This window comes from Zingiber officinale, chromosome 11B (genome assembly GCF_018446385.1).
Source record: "Zingiber officinale cultivar Zhangliang chromosome 11B, Zo_v1.1, whole genome shotgun sequence".
Classification (NCBI taxonomy): Eukaryota; Viridiplantae; Streptophyta; class Magnoliopsida; order Zingiberales; family Zingiberaceae; genus Zingiber; species Zingiber officinale.
In genome coordinates this window covers 29416986-29439177 of record NC_056007.1, presented here as the reverse complement: position 1 = coordinate 29439177, position 22192 = coordinate 29416986, and the positions used below count along the sequence as shown (strand labels likewise).

General features: G+C 33.2%; 1 protein-coding gene across 1 annotated transcript in view; it reads left to right on the top strand.

Moving 5' to 3' along the window:
* Positions 1-22192, top strand: part of LOC122034287 — a 107408-nt gene that overhangs the window by 5235 nt on the left and 79981 nt on the right. The window contains exons 2-7 of the mRNA XM_042593469.1: positions 4315-4461; positions 6488-6525; positions 9508-9545; positions 11098-11188; positions 21620-21725; positions 21818-21888. Of these exons, the coding sequence (XP_042449403.1) occupies positions 4315-4461; positions 6488-6525; positions 9508-9545; positions 11098-11188; positions 21620-21725; positions 21818-21888 (491 nt within the window). The remainder of the gene's footprint in view (positions 1-4314; positions 4462-6487; positions 6526-9507; positions 9546-11097; positions 11189-21619; positions 21726-21817; positions 21889-22192) is intronic.

Below are 22192 nucleotides of genomic sequence, written 5' to 3'. Positions count from 1 at the left end.
TTATGTCTTGAACTCCAAGTAGACTCACTCTAATCAAATGAGCTCAATATCTCATATTAACTTATTTGGGCATGGCTATGCACTTAGTGGTCTCACTCTATCAAGAATCATGATATCACTCCCGTCATATAGGAGGGATAGATCCCTTCTACATCACTCACATCCCCTCCGCATAATTTGTTACATACCCAGTAGTCGCCTTTATAGTCCACCCATTTAGGGGTGACGTTTGACGAAGCCAAAGTATGCAACTCCTTATGTAGGGAACCATGGTGACTTCAGGTCCAAGGATTGATAGTCATACTAATAGTCACATGAGAAAGTATATGACACTCATATAACGATCCATGATACTTTCTCATGGCGGGTTATTCAGTATACATTCTCCAATGCATACCCATGTGTCAACTTGATATCTAATATCCATGACTTGTGAGATCAAGTCATCGAGTTGACCTACATGCTAGTCTCATCGCATTAACATTGTCCCTGAATGTTAATACTTGACTAGGAATGATTAAGAGTAGTGTTCTCTATATCATCTCATTATCAATTCAACCAATCGATTGATATAGATAAGAACCTTCTACTCAAGGATGCTATTATACTCAGTTATTTGACACCAATACAAGTAAGTATAATAACCATAAAGAAATTCCTTTATAAATATATATATATAGGAATATGATACATCGAGTCCAAACAACAATCATCACATGATCGGCTCTAGGGCTCTCACTAACAAACATCTCTCCTATACTTTAGTTTTTCCACAGTTAAGGAGAATGATACAAACTAGAAATTAGCACAAATTTTGAATTTCAAATTATGATGCAAATTAGTAATATAACAACGACAACTAAGCCTTATTCCACTATGTGAAGTCGGCTATATGAATCCTTCTACGCTATTGGACTTTATCCCCTACTATATCATTATTTATAAAAGGCAGCATGGTGCATGAAGCTCCCGTTAATACGGGATCCCAAGGAAAGGTCTATTGTACACAACCTTTCCCTTCTTTTGTAAGAGACTATTTCGAGAGACTCAAATCCATGACCTCTAGGTTACACGACAACAACTTTATCATTGCACATCATCTATATTTAAATAAATTTTATCTTGATTTATTGTTGTTAATCAAGTCTTTTTTTGGTCTTCTAACTGAAAGATTTATTGGTCGTATAAGTATATGTTCGTACTATTTTAAATGTGTCTCTCGGAGTTTTCTCTCAATAAGTGCAATCTCAACTTTTTTTTTAATGTTCTCATTTCTTATTTGTCCATAGTATGCCCGTACATCTACCTTAATATCCTTATCTCTGTGGCTCTCAACTTCTTCTCGTGTGCTTGAAATTTAATCCAATATTATGCTCCATATAACATAGTAGATCTAGCTGCTGTTTTGTAGAACTTTCTTTGAGATTTAGAGCTATTTTATAATCACAAAGAACACTTATCGCTCTCCTTCATTTTAACCATCCCGCTTATATTTTTTGTAATATCTTTCTCAACCTCTCCATCATTTTACAAACACGATCCTAAATTCTTAAAGTTGTTAGAGATAACTCATAATCTCCTATCTTAATAATTGTCTTATTATTTTTAATATTGCTAAACTTAAATTATATATTTTGTCTTTATTCTACTAAGTCTATAAACTTTCTCTTCTAGTGTTTCTTACCAGGATTGGAGCTTAACATTCATTCCTTTACGTGTCTCATCTACCAAAGCAATATCATTTGCAAACAACATATACCATTGTAATGTGTCTTCGATGTGTTAAGTGAGTTCATCCATGATTAGTGTAAAATGATAGAGATTTAGAATTGATTCTTGATATAACCCTATTTTTATAAAAAATACATTGGTTAATCCGTTTAAAGTCTTTACTCTTGTTATTATATCCTTAATTATTTCAATAAATACTACTCTAACACATTTTTTTCTATAATTCTTTGCATAATTTTCCTCGGAACTCTATCATAAGCTTTTTGTAGGTCAACGAATACAATGTGTAAGTCTTGTTTTTTTCCAATGCTTTTCAATTAGTTGTTCGAAAAGATGTATAACTTCTATTGTTGACCTTCCAAGCATGATCCAAATTGATTCTCGATCATCGTGGTCTCCTTTTTAGTCTTTATTCTATTACTCTTGCCTAAAGTTTCATGGTATGACTCATAGTTAGCAATATTTTGTACCTTTTTTTTGTTTTATACAGGAGGACTATAGTACTTACCTTCCACTAAGGAAATACTTTTTGTCGTTTTTAATATCAGGTTGAATAATTTTGTAAGTCAATCAATACTCCACTTTGCTAGGCACTTCTATACCTATATTGGAATATCATTTGATTTTTAACCACTTTTTTATTTTGTATCCCATTTAAAGCGAATTCTACTTCTAAAGTTTGAATTTTACATTAAAAATTTAAATTACTCATCTAACCTACTTAAATCACTTAAGTTTGTTTGGTCACCTAAACTTTCATTAAAAAGTTGATGAAAATACTTCTTCCATTGCTTTTTTATTTTCTCATTATTCACACCCTTTTATATCTTATTTGGGTAAGATCTTTTGTCTTTCTTTCTCTTGCTTTAGCAATTATATAGATATTCCTTTCTCCTTCTTTTGTATCTAGCTATCGATATAAGTATTTGAAAGTTTTGTTTTTGGCTTTACTTATAGCTTTCTGGGCTACTAGTACACTCTTGACTACTATTTTCAAATTTAATGTCATCTTATCCATGTCATACTCGAGTCACTATGCATTTCTCCTAATACTTGTGCTCCTACCCTCTCTGTAAATATACTTTGTTTCCTTTCCTATAACTTCCACCACTTGATTATAGGAGCCGCACACGTTTTTCTTCAATTGATATTATGCTTAAGGTGCATATCTAACGCTACTAACTTATGGTAGGTAGTTAAGTTTTGATCCAGGATGAACTTGCAATTTTTATAAATCTTCTATGCTTATTTCTTACCATAAGAAAGACAAAAGATATTATTTTCACTTTTGAATGTAACCAAGTGTTTTTCTCTTTTCTTGAAAAACATATCAGCTATTATTAGTAATATCCTATCACAAAATCCAATATAGTTTTTCCTTTATTTCTTATTCCAAAATCGTAACCTCATGCATCCTATCATATTCTTTATTTTTTACTCTTATATGCCCATTTATATCTCCTTCTATTAAAATCATCTCGTTTGGCAGAATTTTTTGTACTACCTCATTTAGGTGTTCCTAAAACTTATATTTGGTGTTCATCTAATCCTACTTGAGGTGTATATATGTAATTATAATAATAATTTCTTTCGCTACCACTATTTTAAGAGTATAATCCTATCTCTTTCCTTACTACTACTACTTCATCCTTTAATGAACTATCTATAACAATATCTATTTTATTTCTTGTTTTACTCCTTGTATACCATAATTTAAAAAATGAGTGATTTATCATCTTTGCCTTCTATCCTACCTATTTTTCTCTTGTAAATATTAAATATTAATTTTCTCCTAATTATCGTATCTACTACCTCCGTTGTTATACCAGTGAGCATTTTTATAATGTTTGTTCTTATCCACAATACTTGCATATTTAACATTACACCTAAATTCTCATGGAGATGTTTCGGTCACATTGTAGTCATATCTTGCAACGCGTTTCTTCCAGAGAACAACCTAGCATTAGCAAATAGTTTAATGACTTTGCTAGTGTTTGACACTCACTGACATCCTAACGTAACCTCAATTTTTTTCATTAGATCTTGAGACCAACATTGGCGGTTTTGATGCAAATTAGTAATAAATTTTAAATGTTGAGCTTTAAATTTTGGTTTTGAGCTTTTGGTAATTTTTTCATTTTGGTATATTATCTTTTAATTAAGCAGTCAATTAATTGGATTATTGTGTTTCTCTATTTACTTACTTCATTTGGGGCAAACAATTAATTTGGATTATTGTGTTTCTTGATTTATTTATTTTCTAGTTTTGCAAAGTCCAATTTATAAAAGTAGTGTCATGTCAATATAACAATCACCTTGCAATTAATAAGAATCCTTTCTATGTGAGGCTTTTCCTCTCTTTCTGAGGTTGTTTATCTTGTTTGTTCGTTGCTACCTAATTAATGCTCTAATTATTAATATGAATCATTTTGTTTTCTTATCCTATCTCATAATCAACTGAATTGCTTTTCACCTGTGACTTAATTGATGTAATTGTACACTAGTTATCATTAAATCATCCAGTTTCATTGAGTTTTAGTTGTTTTCTTTCATCCTTTTATGTCTGGGAATTTTTTATTGTAGGCATGTGGTCGGAGTTCTAGATGCAGTCTTCTTATTCGAACAACTGATTGGTACAAACACACTCGTGGAGCCTCTATGGACCATAGTGTTCTCTGTTCAGCTTCAAAAAAACGCGGTTTTGGGCAGTATGTTACGAAGAAAGAAAAGGTAAAAATGTTTCTTAAACTGGAAAACTATTAGTTATGTGTTTCACTGCATTCTGTGTTTAATACTGTTACTAATTAGACGGATACTTTTATGTTCATGATTTTATCTTTAATCTTTGGTGTTTAAGTCGTGATGCAACAGTTACAACCACAGGCCATAAGTCCCAACAACTTAGGTTTGCTTGTTTGAGAGTAACTTGAGTTTTGAAACTCCATTTGATCTAAGTACATTGAAAAGTGCTTGATACTTGCAGACTTCGATTATTATCCACTTGACTAAATATATACATTTATGTAAATTGATATTTGCAAGGACATTCTTAAGTAGCATTTTTAACATATAATTCTACAATATATTCATCTTCAATAACCAAAGACACTGTTGATTCAAAATGTGCACTCAATCTTCTATTATCCATCCATATGCTTGGTGTATCTGAACTGAATCAATCATGAAACAATTATGATGTGATTTTCATCCATGTTTGGTTCAAGTCATATCTGCTCATTTCAGTTTGTAGGTTTTCTTCAATAACGCAGATTTTGGTCCATTGTCTACTCTCTCAATAACTTATACAAAGTGACCACTACCATTGAAGCTAAGATTGTTTTAGCTCAATGTATTAAAAGTGGACTACTATGCAACCAGTGCTATACATAACATTCCAACTCCTAATCAAAGTTGCAGCTCAATGTTTGTAAAGTGGACTACTATGCGACCAAGGCTATACTTTACTTTTCTGCTCTTAATCAAATTGCAGTTGTATATTACCCCTATGCTATTGCAATTCAATAAATGACTAAAGATCTATTAATACAATTTAAAGAGCCTTGAGTGAATCATCCTGTAATATCTCAAGTGGTGACTTCAGCTCAAATAGCTAAAAACAAATGGGGAAAGGCCATTACAGTTTTATATATAATGCCTGACCTCCTCTTGGAGTCTCACAAAAAGATCAGAGAGAAAATAAGATTGTGTAAGTATATAGAAAAATAGGTACAACATTTGCAATCTAAAGTGTGGCTTTACCTTTATATGAGCAACTAGTTGGGTGATAATTATTAACCTGTGCTATTCAAATAGTTCCTCCTGCAGTTGTGAATGTAGTTTTTGTGAGCTAGTAGATGTGTGATTATTTTTACTGGTGATATTCAAATAGTTCCTCCCCTTGTGAATGAAGCTGCTGTCTTTAGGTCTCTAACCATGCATGTGCTTTTTCATTTGTGTTGTCTTGCCTTCTGCTACTACTCTAATTTTCTTCTCTGTTCTCTATTTTGTTTTGCTTTATACTTTGATTTTGCGCAAGGCAAGGAGAAGTTCCTACTTCCTAATATTAATACAACAACAACCAAGCCTTATCCATTAGGTGTTCCCAATATTAATCAAATTCTTTTTATTTTTGGATTTGATTTAGCATAATAGTTCTTTGAATAATCCTTCTATTTTATTGTAGCAATTTGGTCATGTTCATATAAAGGGACAAATTATCCTCTCTAAACATGCAAATCCTGACATGGAACAACAACCACAAAACTTATACTAAATTCTGAAAAGACGTGTGTGATAGAGGAAACTAGTAGAATGCAACAAAACTGTACTTAGCATGTACTTGTCAGAATGATCCAAAGGGAACATTGTTAGAAAAGCATAGTCTGGTTACCAGTGTAGTGTCATGTTCTTCACAACAAAACGATCCTTTATCTGCCACACAAATCTACATAATGCATGTTTTTTCTTGTTTGTATTTAAGTATACCCTTCTTAAAGGTGAACTCTTTCAAGTTGTCTTCATATCTTGGATTCTCTAAGAATAAGTCATAATCATGGAATGATAGCTACACTTCACTTCCATGATTCTGTGCTCAAGCCTGAGCAACATAATCAAATCTAACTGACAAATTTTAAAGTAGTAAAGATTTGTCTTCCTTGTACTTACAGGTAAATGATAGTATAAAAGTTATATTTGAATTTATTAGCTAACTATTTACATTTCTGTTTTCTTTTATGCATTGAACAATCATGTGAAGAATCCCAAGGAAAGCAATCAATCTACATCTGAGGCAAGGTGTGTATAACTTTCATTTATCCGTTTTTTTTCTGTAAAAGTATTGACTTTCTTTTTAATTTATTATCTAATCTACTGTTATGTTTCTGATGCCATCATTTGACACCATGTCTGTCTTTGGTACCCTTAAAGTTCATGGGATTTTAATATTGAGTCTTATGACCAATTTAAGTACTTGGAAAAATTTCAGTTATTAATGAATACTTTTGTTTTCTCAAATGTTTTGGACTATTGCATAAACTCTCTGCAGTGATATAGATGGTGTACTTTCTTTCAGCCTTTTCTTCTTTGGATTTAGCCATATAGTTAATCTTTCATTTTCCTATATGTTATGAACTAAATTGCAAATAAAATAAGGTAAAGAATACCGACTTGAGGGGTGTAAATGTAATGTAACAATAATGTTAATCTATCATCGAGGGAACTTCCTAAGAAAAATACTCATGTAAAGCACTCTAATCTACAAATTTCACTAGACATGATCACTTGCCCTCTTGTCTCATAGGTCACGTGCTGAACTAAGCTAGTTGGCATGGGCCAAATTTATTGCTCTATTCGTCGATCGACATGGAATGCCACTTTGGCACGGTGGTGCACAATGAAAATAGAGAGGGAGCGAAGAGATATCGAGGGAGAGAAGGGAGGAAAGTAGGAGAAGAATACCGGAGGGATGGGCAAGAGGTGCGTGATAGAGGGCGACTTGCATTTGGCAATAGGTGGGCTACTTGTGAGCGGAATCATGCGAGAGGAAGCAGGGAGAGGGAAAGAAATTCAATAATTTCTAACATTTTAAAAATACCACTGATCCAATTAAATACGATTGAATTGTACTATCTTGTATATAAATTTGGTTCAGACATAAATTGATCAAAATAAATCCAAATTGAGCTTTGTTTGAATCCACTTGATTTTAATCACCATGTCTACTCGATGAGCTGCACCTAATCCTAAAGTGACTTCTACTCAACCTAAAACTTTAAAATATTGATTCAATTTAGCTGAAGTAATACTTAATTTTAAAAAAAAAATAATTTAAAGTGCAAAAAATTTAAATAGGATAAAGTATGGTACCTAATTATTTTTTTATTTTTTTGTGTTCTAACTTTTATAACATTAAAAACTAGAATTCGGCTGGATCATATCGACCTTCTTCTCCTCCTTTGTGTATGCTCTTTCTTAGCCTTGGTTCTGACATCAAGAAACAACATTATGCTTTAATTAAATAAAATAATTTTCTTTTACTACTTTTGGTTCATTTTTTGGAAATATCATTGAAGTTATATAATGATTAGTGCATTGGATGAATCAAATTAATTTATTTTTAAAAAACTCTATCTAGTTCAATTTAAATTTGACGTTATAAATTTTTTTAAATTTGAATTTAATTATATCGAAAAACCTCGAAATTTGAATTTTTTAGATTTTTCATTGTATATATAAATATTATACTTATACACAAATTAATTTAATTACAAAATTTAAAATCCATATTAAGCCTAACGTATAATATTTTATATTCCAAAATTTGAAAATTATGTATTTCTTTATTTTTCGTTCACTCTAATAATTATAGTTTTGTGAAAGAAACAAAATCAAATTAAAATCAAATGACATAATTTTGAATTATTTCACTTCATTCTTTCAAGAATTTTATGAAGGCTTTATCATGCAAAATACAAGAAACAATCTTATTTTTAATGCTCAAAGTTACTAGAAAATGCCAATGAACAAATTTCAAAACTATTATATGAAGCCATAAAAGTATACGTTTTTTCAAACAAAATTACATCATTAGAAATGAAAGCCTCTCAGATTTTCAAATTTGAAATTGCTCCCATATCACATAATTTGAAAGAAAAATATACCCCCGGAATATAGAAGGATCAAAGAGAAGGTTCCATTTTCTTGTTGCTCATTCTAACATTCTAGCTGCAAAAGTCGAATAGATTATAAGTATAAATTATTATAAATGAAAAAAGTGTGCAATTTACAATTGACTAAACTTAAAAATTAAAATTTAATGGTTGCAAGCATTTTTAACTCGAAGACTGGTCAAACTGGGGATTAAATTAATCAACAAACAAAAGAACAAATATATATGACAATCTATTTAATTAACTAAAAATTATAATTTATACTAAGTAAAATTAATCATATAATTATTATTAATTCAATTAAATAAATATCAAAATGTAATAGCAAGACACGATACTATATTGACACTATCATTTTGAGCAGATATCGAAACTCCAACGCAGCACATTATTTTAAGCCTTGGAAGTGGTAGGTAATTTGTTAGAAAAGTAGATTGTATTCCGTAACTAAAAGACATTTAAATTAAACTAAAATTTCCTAGAGTTTGAGACATGCAAAAATAACAACATTAATTCCTAGACCTTGAAAACATGCTTGAAAACAAATTCATTCTTTTGAGTATCCACAAATCCATAGTTCGAACACATATTTAGAGTCCGCATGCAAGATTTATAGTCTCCACAGACTGTTTAAGGTTACATCATCTACCCTAGGGGCTGCTTTAGGTCATTATCTGCTCACATTGTGCACCTAAAATTGCACTTTAAATAGACTCCCATAATCCTTCATAAAATTGGAAGGTTCTCCATTGTAGCCTTCCCTGATGCTCCCTGCAGAGAGAAGCTCCACATGATGGTACATAAACTGCTGTAGCTTAACCTGTAACCATGTTTTGTTTTGACTGACTGTGTGGACATTTGCTTGGAGTGGTATTTGCTGCTTGAAACGGGTGATAAGAACCAAGGTATAATAGGTGGTGTCAATTATGCCTAATAATGTAAACAATTTAATATGTTTTACCTTTTCATTTATAAATTATTTGAGCTTGCTAATTCTTTTTCTTTCAGTGTGGTTTGTCATTTGTGCTATTAGTTTACTCTGCCAACCTGCTATATGCTCTTTATTTTCTTATCAAGTTTTAAATCTTGGTACAATTCTTTGGTGTAGAAACTTTGTGTCTCAAGAGCCCAACACAAGAAATCAGCGTACGTCTAAAATTTTCAGTTACCCTTTCGATTCTACATAGGTTCTTGATGTTTATACCACTGTAAGTATGAGATTACATTTAGTTCTTCCGACTGTAACCACATCATTGGCATACATATTAATCCTTAGAGTTATCAATCTTCAAGTTGTATCCTATTGATGGAAAAAATTACTCAAAAGCTCTGTATTATGTCGTATGCTGTATCTCAGATAAAGTAAACTAAGCTAATCTGTAAATGTTTTGTCAACAAACCCATAGTCTGTATACAAAAAATATATTTTAGTTTAAGCCAAACCAGATCTTTCTCTAAGTTGTTCCATGCTTTTTAGTTACACTGACAAGCAGGAAAAGAAAAGAGCTGTTTCATTCTCACCCAGGATAATGTACATATTGAATAACCTAAGCTTAGAGATATGACTTTCAGATCAGGTTCATGATAACTTAATGTATAGTTTGGTACAGGTATATATTCTATGAGAATTATGCAAATATTGGCTGTATGCACATTTATTTCCATTGCAGATGTAGATCATTCTGGATGGATAGCTAAGCAACTAAATGACTTGATGTTATCAGTTTCATACAAGCAACGTTCATTTTGTATTCTGAAAACATCTTGATATATTGGTGAAATAGTCAAATCCTGTCATGTAATACATATTTTTGAAAACTTATTAGGTCTATATTCCAACATGAGGTGATCACTATGAACTGCTTATTTGGATATCCTTACAGTAAAATTCTTGCCCATTGAATCTATATTAGATTGCACTTTCTGCAGCTAGGAGAATCAGCCTAGCACAAGTATTGAGGTTGGTTTTTGGCGTTAGGCTCTTCACAGGGCTAATCAAACTAAGACACTACTTTCTTGAAGCACTTTGCAATTTTACAGAAATTACAGAATATAGATACCAAAAATATGGAGTTCGATTTGTCCCAACTATTTGGTACTTGGCTATATAAATCTTATCACTCCGTTGAACTATAACTCAAGGGTACACTACTAGTATTCAAATAAAAAAAAATTCATTTTTTTATGACATTGATCAATGTTTTCTCTGGTCTCTATTCCTCTTACACATTCTGCTGTAATTGATCTAAGTCTTCTAACTATAAAATCTATTTGTCACTTTTGGACATGTGCATCTCATTATAGTTTTTCTCATTTAACATCTATTAGAGCTCTTGGTTATTATTATCATTATTATTATTTTTCTAATAAGTACATGTATCTTAGCTTTTTTAGCTTGCTACCTTTCTTTCTTATAAAAGCTATATGCCAATAGACATAACAATGCTTTTTTATCCTGTTTATTTCTGTTTGCATCAAGTAATGCAAAATACTCATTTATTTAGAATATGTATTTATCTTGTGACATAAGATGGTTGCTTATATTTTTCTCTTTTTGATAAATTAAGAACTTAGGATGATGTTTGAGTACATTATGAGGTAAAGATGCACTAATATTTCAAATTTGACTTGTTTCATATGAGTTTATGCTATCATCAAAGGTTACTTGATAATTCTTACAAGAATTTCTAACTTTCAGAGGCACCACAATTAGCTAGTGGAAGTAGTCGAAATTTGAACAATGCATCGTTTGATCAAATTTTTTTGGAGAAGGTGGAAGTAGTGAGAAGGTAAAAGAAAATCAGTAACCGTGACTTAGATTTGCTTTTTATTTAATTTTAACATTGAAGTTCTGTAGTTATAAATTGGAATTCTTGACATAATCTACATGCTAATGTGAAGTTGTCCCACCCATGATGTGTGGCCCACTTGGTCCCAAGGTTTGATCAAATTAAATCAGATTTAAGCATAATTTATAAGCAAATTTAATAAGATTCAATTCATAATTTAATTAAAATTTATTATTACATAAATTAATCAGTACAAAATTTAATCTATTTATAAATTTAATGTAATAAAGATATAATTAATCCAGAAAGATAGGACTTAGTAGGGGTTGATTTATGTATTTCATATTTGTAATAATATCTATATATAGATAGATAGGACTTAGTGTATGATGAAAAATAATTCCCCAACATAGTATTAGAGCTAGAGCTGCTTGTTCCTTCATAACCAGTGTGCACACATCTTTTACGCTTATTATTTTGTGTAACTAGTCCTCTCTCAACTTATGCATGTGTTTATCTGAGCGAAGCTTTATCCATGACTCATCTGGTTCGCATATGAGTTTGTCCTCTTTGCACATCTGTATCGAGATAAGCCTGGGGTAGCATAACTCTCTTTTCCTTGCATTTGTGAGAAGTTCGCCGTGCTAGAGGCCCGTGCGTTGCTGCCTTTATGTGAGTATATGTCCACAAATGGACTAAATAGAGGGGGCAAAATATCTCCTTCCCATTCCGCCTTTGATCTCCGATAGTGATTCATGTTATTTACTCTATATTTTTCATCTTCTAGTTGCCACTCATGAAGCTTGGACATCATGTTGTAACAGGGACACCTTGGTGCTTTTCGCTATTTCTATCTTTGGGCTTGCCACAACGCCTAACCTAGATGGGTAGCAATGCCCAATCCAGACTAGTAGCAATCCTATCTTACAACCCATTTAGTAGTGGTTCTTTCTTGGAGATTTAGATCTAATCAAGCAACTTTTTCCTTGGGAGAGCAACCTAACTTCATCTTAATTTTGTTTGTTGTTTCCATTCTTAAAATTTTAGATTTTCGAGGTGGTTGATAACAAAGTCAAGGAGGTCGTTTTAGTGGACAAGACAATTCCAGATGCTTGAGAAATTTGGGTAAATTAAGGATACATGTTACTCTCTTCACTACTTTCCTCCTAGTCATCTATATCCCATTGCATATGTAGTTCTGTTTAGCCCATTGTTTTTGTTCCAATCGAGAGGTACTCAAGGCTCCTTTGGTTCTATGTTGTTGTCCGTGCTTCATCTTATCTATTCTCTTTATTGGATAATAGCAGTATCTTTGTTGCTTGCCTTAGCCCTACCTTTGAGTCATCTTTTGCATCCTATACTAAGGAGCCTTTGATATATTTTCTTTCTCTACTATCACACCGCCAATAGGCTTTACCAATGCTATAATATTTAGCTAGTCGCTCATCAATTAAAGGCATTTGAAGATGTTTTTTTCTCACTTATGATGCATCTGTATTTTGTTTTTATATTGTTTTTTAAATTAAACCTATTGCCCCATTGAATTATTCTATTATTTTGTTTTTTATATTGTTTTTTTTCATTAAACCTATTGTCCCATTGAATTGTTCTATCGCCTTTTATGTCATCTTTACTGTTATTTAGGATTTGAGGACTGATAAGGTAATTGACATTGCATCTAAGCATGGTTTAAAATCTTGTGCCGGATCGGGTGGCACAGGAGAAACATTTCATTCCACCTGCTGACGGGCACGCCCCGAGGCACCATGGCCGTTGCAGAGGCGTCGCACGAGCTCCGCGATTGTTGTGAATCTGTTGCACGATCCCGCGATAGCCATGAAGGCGTCGCGTGACCTCGCGGTAGCCACGGAGGCATCGCATGAGCCTCTGAACAAGAAGGGCGACAACGAAACTGTGGTTTTAATTAGACTTAAGTTAATAATTTCAATCAACTCCTAGCTAAAGTAGAGATAATTAAATCCTAACAAAACTATCCTATTAGTATATATATATATATATATATCTATATATATATATATATATATATTATTTGTTTTAATTTTGAAAAAATATAATAATTTTTTTATTTATTTACTATATGGGGCTCATATATTTTTCTTTTTAAAAAATTATTTTATTTTTTGTATTTTATATTTTTTAAATATTTAAATTAATTTTTTTATTTTTAATTAATAAAATACTATATTTAAAAAATATTGAAACCATATGGGCACGACAGTACGACATGATATGGTACCAAAATCATTTTGGTCATAGATTAAAACTCCGATACGGGTCAAGATTTTAAATCATGCACGTGAGTCTTATACCTATATTAGCAGGATATGCTCCTTGACACAATGGTAAAGTTGTTGCTTTGCAATCTAAAGGTCACGGGTTCAAATTCTGAAAACAGTCTCTTGCAAAAAGCAGGGTAAGTGCGTACAATGGATCATTCCCTGGGACGACGCATGACGGGAGCTTCGTGCATCGGGTTGTCTTTTTTTTATGCTTTCATTATGGTCAATTCCCAGTGGATGCAAAATGTCTTGTTTGGTGCTTGACCTCTTCTATGCAAAGGGCCGCTACACTAGGGCAAATGCCCCCATGATTTACGCCCTTTTAGAGAGAATGGGGCTACCTTGGAGGGCTGCTATGGTGATGACTTCACCTTTTGCTCCAATATGATATGCTTTCATTGTCTTTGACCATCTTAACTGTACCTTCTCTAGATTCTTAGTTATCTTGATCACCCCTCTAAAAATTTCTTGAGGCAGATTGTTCCCATTCTATCTAATCTTCAAATTCGTAGAAGTGAATCTTGTCCATTAGAGCACTGTGACTAATTGAACATAATCCATGATGCCTTCAAGATTATTGATAAGACTTTATTGTCGTGATTTAGTATCAAACAAATTAATTACTAAACTCCTCTACACTAATATAGCATAAGAATGACTCGGGTTGTCTCCCAACGAATATAATGACAAGATGATTGTTCTTGGGATTGATTTATTGTTTGGAGTTTTGATGTTTTAAATGGGGTTTTGGGTTTTGGAAAATAAATCTAACAAATGAAAGGCAATGCATGTGATGAAAACTAACCTAGCTAATTACAATTGCGGAGAATTAAAGACAACATAAAGTAAAACAATTAACGAAACTTAGAGCATTGAAAAAAAATCTAATCTAACCTAATTGCATTCAAATAAAGAACAACCTAACTCTAACATTTAAATGAAATAAAGCATTACAAGAATTAAAAACATGGCAAGAAATTAAACAACTTAAATGTAGTAACTAAAGCCTAGATGACGAAAGGCATATTTCATCGAACACTTGGTGGGCATGAATCAAATTAAACCAAGGAGTTTTTCCCTTAATGCGTAACAGATCCGAGAACGTTAGCTATTAAGATGGGCCTTCCTGATTTACCGTGGGAAACTTTTGTGCGGTCAGACTGTCACCCCTAAGATTAGTCTAGCCGAAGGCTTGGATATCTAGTGCCAACTAAAATAAAAAAGAAGCTAAATGACCTAGTGCCAACTAAAAAAAGAAGAAGCCAGATGCATGCAATCTTAAACAAGGGGGATCAAATCTAATACAAACATTCAACATTAACAATTAACATCAACAATCAACATAATAAGAAACAACCCAACACTTTGGAGGAAATGGATCCAAGCTTGCGGACAGAGCTTCTCCCTCGATCGAAATGGATGACCTGTGACGAGTGCCAGAAATGGAAGTGGATGAACTCGAAGCTGCAAGATCTTGAAGCTTCATGAGATGAGCTCCCTTTGATCGATCAGTTGAAGGAAGAGGGCTCGACTAGATGGAGATGGACGAACAGAGGACCTCGGATTCGAGATCTCCCAAGGTAGATGGTGGCGTCTCCTCACCCAATCAGGAGAGGAAGAAGACGGAGTGGAAAGAGTTGTCCAAACCTCTTGCAATGCTCCCTTCCAATCGATACGGGAGCTTAGGAGAGGATGTAGAGCTTACGGAGGAGGGCTACCAGAGGTAGAAATGGATGGTGGCGCCTCTCCTGACTAGGAGAGGGTTTTGGATGATGATGATGATTAGAATAAGGGGGGGTTGCCGTAGTGGAGCAAACTCTCCTCTTCAAAACCGAAGAGGAGAGTTGGTAGAATGAAAAAGCCTCTCCCAATTGGGAGAGGGTGAGTTCGATGGAGATATCTTTTTCCTCTCTTGATCAAGAGAGGAAGAAGGTGAAGTGGACGACTGTCTAAACCTCTCCCAATCGGAAGAGGGTGAGGAGGTGGCCGGAGGAAGGAGATGGAAGAGCTCCTAAAGGGTGTGCTTCCTCTCTCGATCAGGAGAGGAAGGAGATGATGTTGGCCGACGGTAGGCAAGATAATTGGAGCTCCGGCGGTGGTGATGGAGGAGGAAGGAGGTTTAGTCAGTGGTAAGGAAGAAGAGTGGCGGTGCCTTCTCTCCTAATTAGGAGAGGAAGAGGAGAGGTGATGATGGCGGTGCATGAGTAGAGCTCTGCGAGGAGATGGCCGTCCGACGACGGTGAGGAAGATGGTGGTGCCGCTAACCTTGGTGGTAGCTGAGAGGAGGTGGGCATCCATGGAGAGAGGGAAGCTACTCTTCCTTTGTGTGTTCCTCATGTGAGATTAATGCTTGGGCAAGAGAGAAAATGTCTTCAAAATGTAGGGAAATTTTCCCAACCATTTGATGCTTTTAGCTTTGAATCAACGGACAAGATCTTCTTTTGCTTGGATGCTCTCTCAATCCTTGGATGACTTGATCAAGATCAACGGCCGGATTGTAGAACCCAGATCACCCCAGGTCTGGATGAATGGCTAGGATGGTGAGATCTTAGTGGTGGATCATATTGCTTCAGATCTGCATCAATGTCTCATATCGCTCTAGATCTTTCACTAGATTTGGATGGATGAACATGATGATTCCAGATCTCCATCAAAGGCTCAGATCGCTCTAGATCTAGATGGAAGACTCAGATTCAATTCCCTACAAAAACAAGATGCAAATTTTTAGATATAATTCCAAAAACTATAGGGCATCAAAGCTCTAAATAGATCCAAATCCGTAAAACATGATATAAATCAACAATTGACCATATAAGAGAATAAAAATGTCAAATATGAGAGCATGCCAAAATGTTAGTTATCAATCATCTCTAAGCTATCGAGCATAATCCATCTAGACAACTTGACTCCATCAAGTCACTTCGCTCCACGAGTTTCATGTAAACTTTTCATAGTGCCTGTACATTTGATGCACACATCATAACATAGATAAACCTTATTTAAACCCTTGACTAAATATTCAAAATATGTTGAAGCTTATCACTTGAGAGCACCATTACACTAAGATGAAGTTCTTTGTATTTCATCAATAAATTTGCTATCAAATATACCATGTTGTTGAGTTCTAACTTTTGATCTATTATTAGCTTTGATAGTAGTTCTTTTATCTATCCACTTTATACTCGTGTTAGATACTTGATACTTAGACATGGCACTCCAAGTGGACACAATATCTGTTCATTAAATGTAAAAGATACTAGAAATAACCATGCTAGACACTTTTTATACCTAGGTCATGTAGACATACTGAATCTAAGTTAGCGTTTTCAAACTCAATCCATACTAACTAGTTTAAGCGGATAATAAGGAGCTGATTGAAAATTGGTTCACTTTTCTATAAAAACCAGTGCTATATGAAAACTAGTAAAAATTGGTAAAACCATAATAAAAGGAGGAAAAGAGAACTTTTGACATAGCCATGGTTAGGTTTAGAGTTTAGTTATGCATTTGCAGTTGCAGAAATTGAAAGCAAGCCAACTTGGGTTCTTGACAGAACCTTGTATGAGGGATAGATCCATATCAATCACAAGTGATTGAAATTCCAACATACTTCATGCAATTCATGTAGTTAAAGATGTATTTTCTGAATCATTGCATTGATTATACCTTTTACACCTATTTAAGAACTTCAGATCAAACTGTAGAGACAGAGAGACAACTAAGTTGCAATGGGCCATAGCACGTGCATGCATTGGACTCACTTATAATGAGTGCATAGAGAAGATGACGTTGTACTAGGAGAGCTAATGTATGAGTTGGCAAAGTGGAGAAGGAGAAATGAGCTAATATCTTTTTTCCTTGTCACAGGTATCATATGCTCTCTACCAATGGTTTGGAGTGTATGAGTGCAATCCTCAAGCCCACACATGAATTACCCATTAGTGGCATGATCGAGTGCACAAGGAGAAAAGCTATCTAAATGCTTTTACATGTATAGGTAGGTTGGTGAAAAAATATCGACCATGACTCCTTTTGTCAAAGATATTCTCATCAAGTACAACAGTTAGGGTATGAATTATGTTATTCATCTATATTCTAATACCGAATTCCAAGAACCAAAGTGGAATCTACATTATGGATATGTTGAGGAGACATTGTACATTGTAGGTTTGATGTCCATGGATTTCCATGCTTGCATGCAATGTGCAATTGGTCAAAATTCACAGGATCCTTACAATTATTATAAAGGTTACTATTTGTCTTTTCATTATAGAAATATATGCAATAATGTCATTCATGGAACTAGAAGAAGTCTTGGATTTGTCGGCCCACTCATCCCCACTCACTTCCTCATAGGTATCAGGCACAACTAGGTAGACGAAGGAAGGCACCTATGTTGCATGGATACAAGTACGAGTATCGTATCGAATACGATATGGATACAATGATACGACAAATATATATAGTATTGAAAGATCATGAAAGATGATCAAAACCAAGACTTTTTTACTTACTGTTCATCAAAAAAATTGAAAGCCAAAAAGATGAAAAAGGAGATTGAAATGTTAGGGCTTATATTCAAATTTCTAAATCAATTTTTTTTTTTAACAAAATGATTAGGGTTTAAGCACTTTAGAGGAGTGGAGCATAATCAGAAAAAATAATTTAGGGCTTACATGGCTAGCGGTGACGGCGGCAGCAGAAAGGGAGGTGGGTGATGTCAAAGAGGCGAGTAAGATGAAAGGCAAGCAGCAAAAGATTAAGGTTTAGGATTTAAAAGCCCACTACCCAATTCATTTTTATTAATTATTTTCTAATTAGTCATAGAAAATTTCAAGTTTTTTCAATTAACCCCTAAATATTTTAAATATTTACAATTTTGCCTAAACATATCTAGAAAAATATACCCTAGTCGTATCCTTGCTATGTCCTTGTCATGTCCAAAATGTATCTGCCTAGTCAAACCTCAACAAGTCCATGACACGTTTTTGGCTATATTCGATACGCGTATTTGCGTATCGTATCCTTGTCATATTCGTGTTCGATACTTCAAAAAAATAATTTTGGAGTATCCGTGCTACATAGGAAGGCACATATTGAGTGCAAATGTAGTGGAAAAATTTAAAAGAATTGTACAAGATATTTATTGTTTGGTCATAATCATCGATATTGTAGGAATTGTCTCACATCTTGAATATATGTTAAAATTTAAGATTGTTCTATTTGATATTGTTTGAGCCATGTAATTCAACCTACATATAAGTTTGGAGGGATCATTATAGTATCAAGATTGTTTTGTTTAATATTGAAATAGAATGTGTTTTAATTTGCATACAAGTCTCATACCAATATATAATTTCAAAATTGTTCTATTTGATAAAGGGACAGCTTGATGCATGAAGCTCCCGCTAATACTGAGTACGGAACCTTATCCTACAACCTTATCTTGCTTTTGCAAGAGGTTGTTTCCGAGACTTGAAACCACGACACGACAATAATTTTACTATTGCGCTAAGTCTCCCCTTCAAAATTATTTATTTGATATTAAAAAAAAACATGTGTTTTAAATTTTAGATTTTCAAGATTGTTTTGTTTAATATTGAAAAAGAATGTGTTTTAATTTGCATATAAGTCTAATACAAATATATAATTTCAAAATTATTCTATTTGATATTGAAAAAAAACACGTGTTTTAAATTTTAGGCATTAGTTGTCTTTCACAAATGTGATTTGCACCTTGTAAGAAAGCTCAAGTCTATTATGATCAACACTAGGTTATGCTTATAGTGGCTATAATTTAGATATTGGTCATAAGTTGTTCAAATCACATGGTTGTGTTCTATGGTCTTCGAGTGTTTACTTTATGGATTTAAAACCAACCATGATGTGATTTGCACCATGAAGTGAGTTTGAACTTCCAAGCATAAATCCAAGTTGATTTTCAGTTGGGCTCCTTAATTTTTTTTATTACTCTTTCCTAAAATTTCATGGTATAACTCATTAGTTTAATACCTCTAGAGTTTGTACAATTTTGTACATCTTCCTTGTATTATATAAGGGAATTATAGTACTTTTTCGTCATTGATCAAGTATTTTTTTATTTTTAATATCATGTTAAATAATTTTATAAGTCGTTCAATACCTTGTTTCTCTAGGCACTTCCATACCTCTATCGAAATATTATCTGGTCCAATGACTTTTCCATTATGTATATTATTTAAAGTTTGTTCTACTTTTAAAGTTGAATTCTCCAATAAAAATTTAAATTTCTATACATACTTAAATTGTTGGTCATCTAAATCTTCATTAAAAAATTGATGAAAATATCTCTTCCACCGCTCTTTTATTTCTCCATCATTTACTAATACCTATTACATTCATTTTTAATATATTTTATTTGGATAAGATCTTTTGTATTCTATAAATGTCTCTTTTCCCTTCTTTTGTATTCAATTTTTTATATAATTATTTAAAAGTTTCATTTTTTGCTTCATTCACTGCTTTCTTGGCTATTGTATATTTTTATTAAGTTTTCTTCGGATTTACAAATATATAATTCTTTATTCTCATTCCATCACCAAGATTCTTTATTTAGTGGTAGATGTCCCTTTGACTCATCAAGTACGCTCTTAGTTACTATTTTCAACTTTGATACCATCTTATCTCATGTCTTATTATTATATATTTCTTCCAATGTTTGTACTCCTACATTCTCCTTAAATATATTTTACTTTCCATTTTTTAACTTCCACCACTTAAGTTTAGGAGTCGTATATATTTTCCTTCTATTGATATTATACTTGAGGCGTATATCTAACACTACTAACTTATATTGGGTAGTTATGTTTTCTCTAGAGATGACCTTGCAATCTTTATAAATCTTTCTATCCCTCTTCCTAAATATACCAAAGTCAATTTGTGAATTATTATTCCTACTTTTGAACGTGATCAAGTATTATTCTCATTCCTTAAAAAATATATTAGCTAATATAAGATTGTATGCTATCACAAAATCCAATATAATTTTCCCTTCTTTATTTCTCGTTCCAAACCCATAACCCCATGTACCCCTCATATTTATTATTTTTTCACTTGACATGCTCATTTAGATCACCTCCTAATAAAATCATTTATTTGGCGGAATATTTTATAATATTTTATTTAGGTTGTCTTACAATCTTGATTTGGTAGCTTCATCTAATTTTACTTGAGGTGCATATATGCTAATTACGTTCATAGTTTCTTTCGCCACTACTATTTTGAGAGCTATAATTCTTTCTTTGGTCACTACTATTTTGAGAGCTATAATTCTATCTTCCTTTTTAACTACTACTACAACAACTTCATCTTTTAACGAACTATCTATAACAATACTCACTCATTTCTTATTTTACGCTTTCCTGTATACCATAATTTGAAACTTGAGTTTTCTATCATTTTTGACTTCTCACCTACTCATTTTATCTCTTATACACATAAAATACTAATTCTTCTCCAAATTATCGCATCTGCTATTTTCATTGATTTACCAGTGAAGGTTCCTATGTTCCATATTCTTAATCTTAGACTATTAGTTTTCGTATAATGTTTATTCTTATCCAACTTGTGGTGTGAGAACTCTTGCCTATTTGACACGACATCTAAGTTCTCATGGAGATGTAGCGGTCACCGATACATTACAGTCAGACGTGAACTTTGCATATTTAGTATTACATCCGAGTCTTGGAGATATAGCGGTCCTTGTCGAGACATTACAGTCGGACCTTGCAACATGTTAATGCCTTAGTTTTAATGCTAGCTGCAAATCTAATGCAATCCTCCTCTTTTATCCGGGCTTAGGACCGACCATCACTAGTTCGTCATACCAAGGTCACAAAATAGATTAGCAGTGGAAAATTAAATAAAAACACAAGTACATACCACACCACAGAGATAGGCGATTTAAGTAGTTCAGCAACCCCCAAACTCCTAGTCCACGACTTATTATACTTTAAGTGGATTACTCTGAGAATCCTCAATGTTTTCTCTTCTTTAGTAAAGTGCCGGAGAATGAAACTCTAGCTTGGCACAAAATTTCAAACTTTGATTTGCATTAATGTGTTTACATGGTTTTTCTAAACTACATTGTTAGGTCTGCAATGGAGCAGAAAAAAGCTGAGGAGGACAAAATCTCTCAGGCAATAGACTATGATGGACCTGTTGTGTCGGAAGAGAATACAATTGGATTTGCTACCAAGGTAAACTCTTATCGTTAACGGTTTCATATATTTGTAGACCATGTGCAGTAACTCATTTATTTCAAAAACTTATTTTATTCAATTGTTAATAGGTTGGTGTTGGAGTAGCTGTCACTGTTTTCGGTCTGGTTTTTGCATTTGGGGACTTCCTTCCATATGGAAGGTAATAAACTTTCCCTGCTGGTAGTAGTGTTCTGTCTTGACAACTCATGCTCATTTTTTACTCACTTCATGTTAGCTGTTTCTTATATTACCAAGGACCTAATTATGAATACCAGATAATACAAGGTTTAGAGTGTAAGTTATATTGATAAACACAGATAAAAGGGAATATCATGGATATTGAATGATAATAATGCTCCTCAATTACATGGTATCAAAGCCAAACAGGTTCATATTTTTATGAATTCTATTCCCGTGAGCTTCTTCACATTAAGCAGGTATCTCTTCTGAATCTTCTTCCAGGT